The sequence below is a fragment of the Dermochelys coriacea genome, chromosome 19 (genome assembly GCF_009764565.3).
Source record: "Dermochelys coriacea isolate rDerCor1 chromosome 19, rDerCor1.pri.v4, whole genome shotgun sequence".
Taxonomy (NCBI): domain Eukaryota; kingdom Metazoa; phylum Chordata; order Testudines; family Dermochelyidae; genus Dermochelys; species Dermochelys coriacea.
This window is the reverse complement of record NC_050086.2, coordinates 12,861,129-12,873,571: the sequence shown is the minus strand read 5'-3', so window position 1 is coordinate 12,873,571 and position 12,443 is coordinate 12,861,129. Positions and strand designations below refer to the sequence as shown.

The 12,443-nt window shown below is 43.6% G+C and overlaps 1 protein-coding gene across 4 annotated transcripts in view; it reads left to right on the top strand.

The window, feature by feature from the left end:
• Positions 1-12,443, top strand: part of LOC119845389 (lethal(3)malignant brain tumor-like protein 4) — a 70,151-nt gene that overhangs the window by 18,655 nt on the left and 39,053 nt on the right. For 3 of the 4 annotated variants that reach the window (XM_043506187.1, XM_043506186.1, XM_043506188.1), the window contains exons 11-14: positions 1,944-2,020; positions 3,351-3,436; positions 8,051-8,101; positions 11,114-11,224. In XM_043506187.1, coding sequence (XP_043362122.1) covers positions 1,944-2,020; positions 3,351-3,436; positions 8,051-8,101; positions 11,114-11,224 — 325 coding nt within the window. The remainder of the gene's footprint in view (positions 1-1,943; positions 2,021-3,350; positions 3,437-8,050; positions 8,102-11,113; positions 11,225-12,443) is intronic. The other variant, XM_043506189.1, reaches the window with a different exon arrangement.

Genomic DNA, 12,443 nt, shown 5'->3' with positions numbered 1-12,443 from the left:
TTAAGACAGAAAATATCATGTTGCCTTTATATAAATCCATGGTACACCCACATCTTGAATACTGCATGCAGATGTGGTCACCCCATCTCAGAAAAAGATATTGGAATTGGAAAAGGGTCAGAAAAGGGCAACAAAAATGATTAGGGGTATGGAACAGCTTCCGTATGAGGAGAGATTAATCAGACTGAGACTTTTCAGCTTGGAAAAGAGGAGACTAAGGGGAGATATGATTGAGGTCTATAAAATCTTGACAGGTGTGGAGAGAGTAAATAAGGAAGTGTCATTTACTCCTTCTCATAACACAAGATCTAGGGGTCACCAAATGAAATTAATAGGCAGCAGGTTTAAAACAAACAAAGAGACTGTGCATTTTCACACAATGCACAGTCAACCTGTAGAACTCCCTTGCCAGAGGATGTTGTGAAGGCCAAGACTATAACAGGGTCCAAAAAAGAACTAGATAAAAAGAACTATTAGTCAGGATGGGCAGGGAAGGTGTTCCTAGCCTCTGTTTGCCAGAAGCTGGGAATGGGCGACAAGCTGTTTTGTTCATTCCTTCTGGGGCACCAGGCATTAGCCACTGTCAGAAGGCAGGAAACTGGGCAAGATGGACCTTTGGTCTGACCCAGTATGGCCATTCTTATGTTCTTATGTTTATGCCACATTCCATGTGAGAGTCTCCTGAGTCCTGGTCCCAGCTAACCATGAGATCATATTGAATATTTGTAAAGGAAACACCTTTCTTCTCCATTCCATATATCCCAATGTATACTATAGAAGTGTGTCCAGTCTTTAGTTTAATTTATAAAAAAAACTTAGCTGTTGATCTGTGAAAGCAATACAAAGCATTTAGATTCTCACCCATCAGCTCTGTATGTGGTGGCTGTTTCTTTATTATTACACTCTTTTCCCAGTTGTTCCTTACTCCAGGAAGGCAAATAGGCACCTGCTTGTTTGTACTGTGCTAATGGGCGACAGGGGATGGATGAATCACTTGATGATTCCCTGTTCTGTTCATTCCCTCTGGGGCACCTGGTTTGGCCACTGTCGGAAGACCGGTACTGGGCTAGATGGACTTTTGGTCTGACCCAGTGTGGCCGTTCTTATGTTCTGATGTTTTCCTTCCCACAGATAAGTCTCATCCAGAGATGTGTCCAACGCTGCAGTTTTAGTTTGCAGGGCATTAGAATTGGTTCCATTACTGTCTTAGTCTACAAGGTTTTACATTTGCTCTACGTTTCATTTTGAGTTTCAGATTTGAAAAAACTTAGAATAAAAATAAAAAAAACCTTCAAAACAAAATTTGGCTGAAGCTGCATTGTTTTGCCTGGTTTGGTATGAAACCATCAGTCCCTTCCTCAGAACGCATGGGAAGGAAGGGGCTTTCTCAGAACTTGGGTTATGTTCTCTCAAAATTTCAAGTACTTGGACCAAGTTTGGGATTTGTAACAAAATCAGAAGCCAGGCAAGTTCCACTTGGCTTCAGGTTCAATTAATGAAATATGTACACAGTTGTAAGCTCAAGTCTTCAAATCACCCCTCCCTCCCCCGCCATAACTTTTATTTCTTGCATAGGCTTTTTGTGGTATGTGTTTTTACAGTTTTTGTTTGCTTGTTTTGTGTTTTAGTTTTGAAAATCTGTGCCCAGACTAATTCAGTGGGTTCAGGTTTCAAAGAACAGCGCTTAGAAAATATGTGTTAGCTACACAAACACATACTTTGGCTCTTTAGTATTCACCTGTCTTGCTGGGGCAACTTAAATGTCAGTTCTTGAAAATGTAGCTTTTGTGAATTCCAGCAAGGAAGCACTTGTGCTGTACATCATGATCACACACGCTAAAAGCATCTGCTGCCCCAGCAAAGAAACATCAGATGGGATTTGATCTGCTGTGTTTCTTCTCACATTAAAGTTGACTGGAGCCAATTCTTTCCTTTTGATCCAGGTGTGATGCTAGCAGCCCATATATTCGTCCTGTTGGTTACTGCCAAGAAACTGGAACCCCACTGACAACACCACCTGGTATGTTAAAAGCAGGATTGTGTTTCTTGCTTCAGTGAGAAGACCTGCAAGCTCTATCTCCTGCATAATTGTAAATTTGCAAGTTATGAGTTCTATTCAATATCCTTTCTTTTATTGGCTAAACAGGGTTATTATTAATGCACACGGAAGTGCAACTATATTTGGTTTCTATAGCTCTTTCAAGCCACTGACATAGGGCTTGGTCATTTGGAATTGAATTTAATTTTTTGGGGAGAGGCCTTTTGAGGTAGATGCAGTATTTCCTTGAAGGCAAGCTGGAAAAAAGAGGATCAGTCTCATGCTCTCAAAGATGGGGGTATGGAATTCCTGGAAAAAGAGGTGGAAAGATTGGACCCCTTTCCGTTTTTTCTGCATTGAAATTGAGATATTAGCAAATGGAAAGGATAAAATCTGCAGGGAAATTGTGTTGTTTTCAGGCTTTAGCAGGTTTGTTTTTGTTTTTTTGCTTAAAAGAAATCATGTCCACTTGGTGCCAGATTGACAGCCCTGTAGCACGAAGTTCTTTCTTTATTTGCTTAATAGGTTTAGCAGCATCGGTGGGAATGTGAGCTTCTACCATAATGGAAAGCTAGTCTCTGTTCAATTCTTGACTTCTCTGGGAGTCCTCAATTTGCCAGTTGTGTGGTTTTGTGATGTGCATGGCTGTCCAATGGGAACACCACTGAGACTCACAAATTCAGACTGCTAAGATGGTGATAAAGAGCAGGGATAGAAAAAAGATGTAGAACAATTTTTTAAAATGTAGTTTGCAGTGTGCTCCTAAGGAGAGCATATCCCACTCTTGTTGAAATACAGGAAATTAGATTACCATAATCTCAGGAAGTTAATGGGAGAGATGGAGCCTTTCACCTCCAGGCTACTAATTTGCATCCAGCTTATGGATAGGTAGGAAGTGATGGAAAGTCTCCACCATCTGACAGCTGTTCAGAAGCCTGCAATATAGGAAATTAATTTGATGATCTCAGTTCACATCACAAAAACCCATGACTGGCTCTATTTGGCAACTTACTCGAGAGACCAAGAATTGATGGAGCAATAAAGAAATGATCTACCCGAGTTTCTTCAAATCTGGGTTGAGGCTCATTGTCTGTGTTCTGGAAGCTTGCACTGCTACTGCCTGTACTGTACATTTTCTGTGTGAATAAATAGGTGGCTTAATTCTGCAAGGATGTCAATCTGCCATCTGTGAACTGAGCACTCTCAAAAGAATAGCCATGTATTACATAGTTGTTCTCCTGTGCTGGTGGTTTTGTAGTTGATTGGGGTTTTTTATAATTCAATTCTTAAGATAGTCCTTCATCTTTTCCAGAATACAAGGATTCCAAAAGCTTCTCATGGGAGAAATATTTGGAAGAAACCAGTTCCCAGGCAGCCCCAGCAAGAGCATTTAAACTGGTCGGTGAAGTTCTTTTGTCTCACTGGATCAGAATATTACTACAGATTGTACCATTAATGTCAGGCAGGCTTCACAGTGGGACGTTCCCCATCTCCATGGCACTGAGGCACACCGGATCTTTGCTCTGAGCCTGGGTTTAGCATGGCCCCTCAACAGAATCCTGTTTCCAAGCCCCAGACATGGCAGACTCCAGGGCTCCCTTTGGAGAGGAGCTTTTGTGTGATTTCTGAAAGATTTTTAACTGAATGTCTGTTTCTTCATTGGCTTTGAGGTTTTTCTCCTCAAAACTGCTAAGCTAAAAAAAAAAATCTTTTGGCTTTGTGAGGAGAGTATGAAGAGCAGCACCTCCCCTAACCCATAGAAATAGCAGATACAGACAGCAATCTCCTGGCATACTCATCAGGCAGCTCCTGAGACCAAGGGGAAGCTCTCAGCCAGTGGGAGAAAGAGGTCCATGCTGAAACTGTCAAGCAGGCCACATGAAAGCTATTCCCACAGCTTGCAAAGGAGGAAACATTCGCTGGAGTCTCCTGAATATCAGGGGAAGGTGAAGTCCCACAGCAATAACCCAGAGGAGCAAAACCCTGTTCCCAGCCAGCCTGTAAGCAAGGTCCATGCTCAGATGGTTGAGAAGGCCACAAAGATTCCACCCTCCCCACAAGCTGTTCTGCCTACAGGAGCTCAGCTGTCGTGAAAGGTGTCAGTGGCTGCAACCTTTCTGATACCAGTGAGCCAGTCTCCACTGATTCCAGCTCATGCCTCGTGCTGTGTGGTCAGTGCTCACTCAGCCTGGAGCCAGCAGCAGATGACGCGATCCCCTTCCATGGGAGATGGACCTATCTCCTCTCTCCTTCCAGTCTCCAGGGGTCCCACAGGAGGGAGTGACTACTAGTAATTTTCCTTCAGGAGACATGCCTACAGACTGTCCTTTCAGTCTCCTTGGTAATGCACTCTTCCCCCTGCCTCTGCCCCTCCCTCACCTTGTCAAAGGGATTTGGCCCAGGAACTGAAGGACATTGTTCACAATCAGCTCTTGATGGGACAGTGCAAAGTCTAAGCACCTCCAACAAGAGATTCTCCCCTCCTAAAAGGAGAAATCTGTAAAGCCAGGGCTATAAGCAAGATACCTCAGACTTTCAGCGAGCTTTTCAGAATTAAGCTTGAATAGAGGACTAACTTCACGAGTGCTTGTGTTAGAAAATGAAACAGCCAAAAAAAAAAAAAAAAACCTGGCGGAGTTGACCAGGAGCTGTGTAATTCTTCCTCACCCGCTTTATGAGGGTCTGATGAAGGTGGAGTGGGAATTCACTTTCAAGACTTATTTGCACCTAATGATTAAAGGGTCTTCATTACTCTGTCTAAAGTTAAGCCTGCTGCAGCCTCCTTAGTAATGGGCATAATCATACCAGCCGAGGGAGTATTCCTGCCAAACACATGGACAAGAAAATAAGATCATCACTCAGACTAAACTTGGATACAGCAGCCTCAGTCCTGAGGTTATTGGCTGAAGTTTTTTATTGTGGAGGTCTGTGCTCAACTGGGTAGTCATTGTGAGTGGGCAAAAAAGCCCTGGAAAAACCACTAAATAAAATCTACTTAAAGCTAGATTTCCCTAGTGGCTTTTTCAGCATTGATGCTTCACCTGGCTAAATTTGCAGTACATTCAAAACTTCCAGAGTTGTGTCCCAGAGGTAACTGTGGCTTCACTTGAAATATTTTTATTGGTAAACTCTTTGGGGAGTGTGGAGACAAAGCAGCCACGGCAGCTTTAGACAAGAGAATAAATCCCTCCCTCTTTCCAGTGAGAGAAACTTCGAACCGTCTTATCCCAACAAGTGTTCCCTTTGAAGTCAAAAGAAAAGGAGTACTTGTGGCACCTTAGAGACTAACAAATTTATTAGAGCATAAGCTGTAACTCAAGAAAGCTTATGCTCTGATAAATTTGTTAGTCTCTAAGGTGCCACAAGTCCTCTTTTCTTTTTACGGATACAGACTAACACAGCTGCTATTCTGAAACCTTTGAAGTCACTGCTTCTTCAGGTCCTAGTATAGAGATTACACATGAGGAAGAGGCCATTGCTGTTGAAAGACCCTGGCTGGGATTCCAAACCATCCAGTCGCAAAAGCTTCTCTTGTTTTGGGGTTTCTCAAGTCTGAACCACTCCTGCCTTTATGAGGCATGCTTCAAGATGGGCCCTCAGAAAATGGATACTTGAGGCAATCAGGGAAGGATGCTCAATAGAAGTCACTCGTCCCAGGGACAAGTTCATGCTTTCCACAAAGTTAATTAAAATAAAACGCTATCAAAAGACCCTTAAGAATCAGCATCAAAAGAATAAGGGTGCAATAATCCATCTCCTACATGCCGGAACAATAGAACCAGTTCCATGGAGAAAGAGAGATTTTGGAAAGGGGGCAAGATTCTTTGTGATTCAAAGAGAAACAATGGCCTGCAACCTCTTTTATATCTCAGTTCTCTCAACCAGTCCATAAGGAGATCAATATTCCAGGTGGAAATACTGAAATCCATCATTATGTCATTGTCTTCCCAAAGTTTTAGAATATGAAAATAATCCTCCTGGAGATACAATTGAGGCGAGTCACCCAGCGATACTTTAGTTTCCTGCTGCAATAGAAGCAGAGTTGTAAGTTCTACACAGGAATTCATGAATGCCAGTCATCCCCCCCTTCAAGTGAAAGTAATATGTGTCTACCCTTGTCCGATGACCTTCTCATTATGTTATTCAGGGTCCAGCAGCCATTGCCAAAAGCCTTCAGAAGCATGGCTTTGAGCAAACAAGTGGAAGGGCCAATTACAGCTCCCATAAAATTCTATCATATAAGTTATTGTCGCAGGCACTCTTTATTTCAGAAGAGAGATGGGAAAAGATAGTGTCTGATTTGTCCAACATTAGCACACATCTGCTGAGATTAAAATCTGACTCAGCTCCTGGGCTAGTAGGGCTCGCTTGTGAAGGCCTGGCACAATTCTTGCTTTGCTTCCATCCAGCAGTTGCAGCAAATGAGTATATAAAGATCTTGGTCCAGATCCAGGACTGGCATCTCTTGATGAATTCATTTTTTGTGTGTGATTAATTCTGTATTGATTTCCGTAAAGAAGCAGACAATGCAAAGTACAAAAAGGTAAATGACCTGCAGCTTGTATATGTTTCAAATACCACATGCTTTATGGGATCTCCAGTAGAATTATGCAGAGTTAGGAGCTTGTCAAGGCTGCAAGACCAGACAATACAAAACCAGGCAATACTACATAGACATAACATGTTAGGAGGAGGGTAACAGTAATAAAACAGGAGAAAACATAAGTGAATAGGAAGAAGGGGTAGGGGAAGGAAAGAGGAGGAGGTAGGAAGAATGGAAGACTGGCTTTCTTCAAGCCATCTGAACATTTTTTATCCAAATATATCTAGAGACATGGTCAAATTTCTTCAAATTCATGTAATTGCTTTCTAGGTAAATTCATTCTTATATTTAACAGCTACCTCCTGTTGGGTTCAGAAAGCTGATCCTCAGTATTGGGGTGGCCAACCTGGGGCTCCGGAGTCACATGCAGCTCTTCCGAAGTTTAATATGCGGCTCCTTGTATAGGAACCGACTCTGGGGCTGGAGCTACAGGCGCCAACTTTCCAATGTGCCAGAGGGTGCTCACTGTTCAACCCCTGGCTTTGCCACAGGCCCTGCCCACACTCCACGCCTTTGCTCCCCCTCCCATAAGACTGCAGTGCCCTTGCTCCTTTTTCTCTCCCTCCCGCCCCAGCCTCTTGCATGCCACAAAAGAGCTGATTGGGAGGGAAGGGGAGGCACCGATTGACAGGGCTGCCAGTGAGTGGGGAGCGGCGGGGAGCTGATGAGAGGGTTGCTGACGTATTTCTGTGGCTCTTTGGCAATGTATATTGGTAAATTCTGACTCCTTCTCAGGCTCAGTCTGGCCACCCCTGCTCAGTTTAGATATCAGATCCCATGTAGTGGGAATGCATCTGTACTCCTATACGACTTGAGGGAGAGTGTGGTCCAAGGAGGAGTCATGAAGTATAACCTGTCTCATGCTTTGGGCCATCAGACACTCCTCCATTTACAGCAGATGATTCTTCAGAAATCCAGTGTGTATATAACTGCTAAGAATGCAGAAAACCTTCAGTTCTCCTTAGAGAAGTAACCTTGTTCCTGTTCTGGGAAGAAGCTCTCTTTTCCTCAGGTTTCAATGCCAAGAAGGAAAGTCAGGGTCAGTCAGCTCAGCAAGATACTCTCAGAACTGAGGGAATGCAGTCTTGATCAGCTCACCTTGCAGTGCATCCCAGGCCAGGTGGGCAGCCTGTTGAGGAACCTGTTTGCATCCAAGTTCAGTGGGAAAACCAAAAGAGGTGCTACATGAGGAAGAGAGACTCAAAAGTAGAGGCCGTGGTCCTCTTATCTCAGATGTGTGCTGAAAGACCCTCCCTTATGCCTTCCCCCTTCAACCACTGAAAGTAAAGATGGTAAAGAAAATTGTGGTGATAACTACCTTCAGGTCTTGGTTCTCAAACCTGAGTTAGATGTAACTGGAACCTCCTCTCAAAACACCCCCTCTCTCTCTCTCTCTCTCTCTTCAACAGGGACTTATCCTGAATCAAAATGCAATGCTGCCTAACCTATCAACTAGGAAGGTGAAAAGAATCATAGAATCATAGAATATCAGGGTTGGAAGGGACCCCAGAAGGTCATCCAGTCCAACCCCCTGCTCAAAGCAGGACCAAGTCCCAGTTAAATCATCCCAGCCAGGGCTTTGTCAAGCCTGACCTTAAAAACCTCTAAGGAAGGAGATTCTACCACCTCCCTAGGTAACGCATTCCAGTGTTTCACCACCCTCTTAGTGAAAAAGGTTTTCCTAATATCCAATCTAAACCTCCCCCATTGCAACTTGAGACCATTACTCCTCGTTCTGTCATCTGCTACCATTGAGAACAGTCTAGAGCCATCCTCTTTGAAACCCCCTTTCAGGTAGTTGAAAGCAGCTATCAAATCCCCCCTCATTCTTCTCTTCTGCAGACTAAACAATCCCAGCTCCCTCAGCCTCTCCTCATAAGTCATGTGCTCTAGACCCCTAATCATTTTCGTTGCCCTTCGTTGTACTCTTTCCAATTTATCCACATCCTTCCTGTAGTGTGGGGCCCAAAACTGGACACAGTACTCCAGATGAGGCCTCACCAGTGTCGAATAGAGGGGAACGATCACGTCCCTCGATCTGCTCGCTATGCCCCTACTTATACATCCCAAAATGCCATTGGCCTTCTTGGCAACAAGGGCACACTGCTGACTCATATCCAGCTTCTCGTCCACTGTCACCCCTAGGTCCTTTTCCGCAGAACTGCTGCCGAGCCATTCGGTCCCTAGTCTGTAGCGGTGCATTGGATTCTTCCATCCTAAGTGCAGGACCCTGCACTTATCCTTATTGAACCTCATTAGATTTCTTTTGGCCCAATCCTCCAATTTGTCTAGGTCCTTCTGTATCCTATCCCTCCCCTCCAGCGTATCTACCACTCCTCCCAGTTTAGTATCATCCGCAAATTTGCTGAGAGTGCAATCCACACCATCCTCCAGATCATTTATGAAGATATTGAACAAAACGGGCCCCAGGACCGACCCCTGGGGCACTCCACTTGACACCGGCTGCCAACTAGACATGGAGCCATTGATCACTACCCTGTAAAAGATGTACTGTAGTCACTCGTTTTAAGAAACTGATAAACACCCTCCTGTTTTGAAGGAAATTCAGTAACTTTGTCTATGTCCCTTGAGGTTTAGATATTAGTTACAATGGACACATTCATAGCTAGTAGGTCTCTTCCTTTTTTCACTGAAAGTATCTTACCTCTTCGCTACTTCCTGGTCCAAGGGGATTTTGGAGCTTGCTGTCAATGAAAGTGCGGTTACACACTCTATCAAACATGGTACATCAGTGAACTAACCAGCTCCACATCCCCAAAGTTACTAAAGTCTGCCTCATATAATAGGAAGTGGTATGTTGCCCTTCTGGTTGAATCCAAACATCCTAAGGAAGTAGAAATGCATGTTAGATGCGAATAAAATAAATACAGCAAAGGTATTCAAAGCCTCAGGTACAACTCCTTTTGTGACAGGTACAACTCCTTTCAGTCTGTGAAAAGAGCAACGGTTTTTGTGGGTGGAGAGATCACACACATCTTCTGAGGAGGTCTGTCATTCTCAAACAGTTTATCAGATAATGTAGAGTCAACATCCGTCCCCCTGCTGGTGCAATGTTTGGTAGAAGGATGTTATAGGACAGGATGCCCCTGTAGCCCTTAAGTTCCTTTTCAATTCTACATGGGTAAGCTGAATCCTTCCTCCCACCATAGGGCTGATTTACTGTTTTCTATATCATACTGTGAAGGCTTTCTGACATGGAGGGGACAGAGAAAGGGAAAATTATGTCTTACCTATGAATTTTCATTTGAGGACCCTCCATGTCAATCAGTCTGATCCTCCCTCAGAGGATTGTATTTTGCCCAGGGTTTTTTTCTGACTGTTGATTGCTTGTTAAATAGTTTGAAAAGGAATAGGATGTTCTTCCAGGATGTCATGTCCTGGCAAATGGTTTGAATTGAATAGCACTTGTAAATGTTTCTTACAGGTAGTATTTTTCAGGTTTGGCAATTGTTCTAAGCCCAGGGTCAGAGCAAAGATCTGGCCTGCCTCCAGTTGCCATGGAATGAGGATGTGACTTTGTGTAGTATCCAAAGGGTTAACTAGAGATTGCTGCATCCTGAAGCCAAGGGGGCTACATTATCAAGAAATCTTAAAAACGTTAAGTGATTTTCTTGCTGGTAAAAGGTGCCAGATTGACAGCCTAGGATACTTGCTCTCACTGTTTATCCTCAGAAAAGGAACAGCACTGGTAACAGCAGGGCCATGTTCCCCCTGCTGCATGCAGTGTACGTCAACCCTGAGGTGGAGGGACTATCTTGGATGAAATGGTAATAGGGTTTCCATGCACATTAAATTAATGGCCTATGCTGAGACTACCAGCAGTAGGACCCTTTGTTGCCAATTTTGACGGGTTTATGTGATGTGAACATGTATCCACAAGTGACTGAAATGAGATCTGCCAAATCACATCATCTAAATTATGGAAGAGAGCTGTCAGATGATGGTGTCTTTCAGTCACTACCATCCTAGGCTGCATTTAACTCAGTTACATAGTAGTTATCTGTCCAGTGTCCTCCTAAAATAACTGAGGAGTTGGATGGATCATACTCTGGATGCCAGTAGGAGTTCTGATTGCTGACATGGGGTGATTAATAGCCCTAGATCTTTAAATCTATGGTGTCAAGGTTATCCTGAGAATTCTAAAATTTTTTTAACCTTTAAGAGGGAAATAAAATCTGCCACCAGTATGGAGTGCAAAAAGCTCTTCTGTGTTGCTCAGATTCTCCCATTTGTGGCCTTTGGCTGCTAGCAAATTGCCAACATAACCCATCAGAAAATCCTGATTTTGGTTTCAAAAGTAGTCAGTGACATCAAGGAGTGGGCCCCAAAGTTACAAAGGATTGTTTGTGGTATGTGGAGGAACTTACCTATTTATCCAGAAAAGATAACTAGTACTATATGACTTGAAATTATGGACTTTTCACAATTCCGCTTGCAATCTTCTCTTACAGCGTCCAGCCCATGGGTTCCAGGTTAACACAAAGCTAGAGGCTGTGGACAGGAGAAATCCCATGTTAATAAGAGTGGCAACAATAGCTGAGAAGGAAGATCATCGTATCAAGGTATGCCTTTCAAGGAAAGCACAGTGCCTTTCTGCCCAGGAATACAGATGATTTGAGGTACAGAATGTGTGTAGATTGGCTCCTCCTTGTTATGGAAATGACAAAAGGCAGGAACACCTTACAGATAACAGATCTGGAAAGCAAAGCTGTCCAGTCTAGAAATGATGTTTCGCTTGTTTGTCCCATGTGAGTCATCGTGTTACTGCTTACTATTGTCAGGTACTAGTTTAGTTTAACTTATTTTGGAATGACATTTGCAGAAATGGTTTTGCCTTCCCCTGAGCAATTTCTCCATGATCTATGTGAATGAATGGAACATTGATATACTACTAATGAGAAGTTCATCAGCAACTCCTTAAGCTCTCCTTAACAGGGAACTGGGAGGGGAAACCCATAGTCAAGGCGAGCCCAGGTTTATGTGTTGAGCAGCTCCATTCACTGTCATGTAATCAGCACATAAATGCATTTTTATTTGCCTTTTGATTTCATGTCAATATATTGCGGGTGAAAGATGCTGGTTTGCCAGTCACAGAGACCAAATGTCAATCCACAAAACGGGGACAGTAGCCATGTGAGCTCCCTCAGTAATATGCCTCTGTACTGACATGGAGGGACCACCAGTAGGATGAGAAGCCATGGTCCATTAAATTCTTGGTTTCTCCCCTGAGATCACTAATGAGAGTCAAGTTTTACCGGTTCTAGTGCTGTAATTAGCATTGTGGCCACATGTTCATTGGAAACGACCAAGAACATCAACTCATATCATCTTAACCACCAAACAACTCTTAGATGGAAACATCTTTTATTGGACCAGCTGCTGTTGGTGAGAGAGACAAGCTTTCGAGCTTACTCAGAGCTCTTCTTCAGGTCTGGGAAAAGTATCCAGAGTGTCACAGCTAAATGCAAGGTGGAGCAGATTGTTTAGCTTATATTAACACACATTTCAAGGGACAACTCAAGGTGAAGTGGGCTGTTAACACCCCTGCAGTCATAGACCTGGTCTACACTAGGCGTTGAGGTCGAATTTAGCAGCGTTAAATCGATGTAACCCTGCACCCATCCACATGACGAAGCCCTTTTTTTCGACTTAAAGGGCTCTTAAAATCGATTTCCTTACTCCACCCCCGACAAGGGGATTAGCGCTGAAATCGGTTTTGCTGGGTCGAATTTGGGGTACTGTGGACGCAATTAGATGGTATTGGCCTCCGGGAGCTATCCC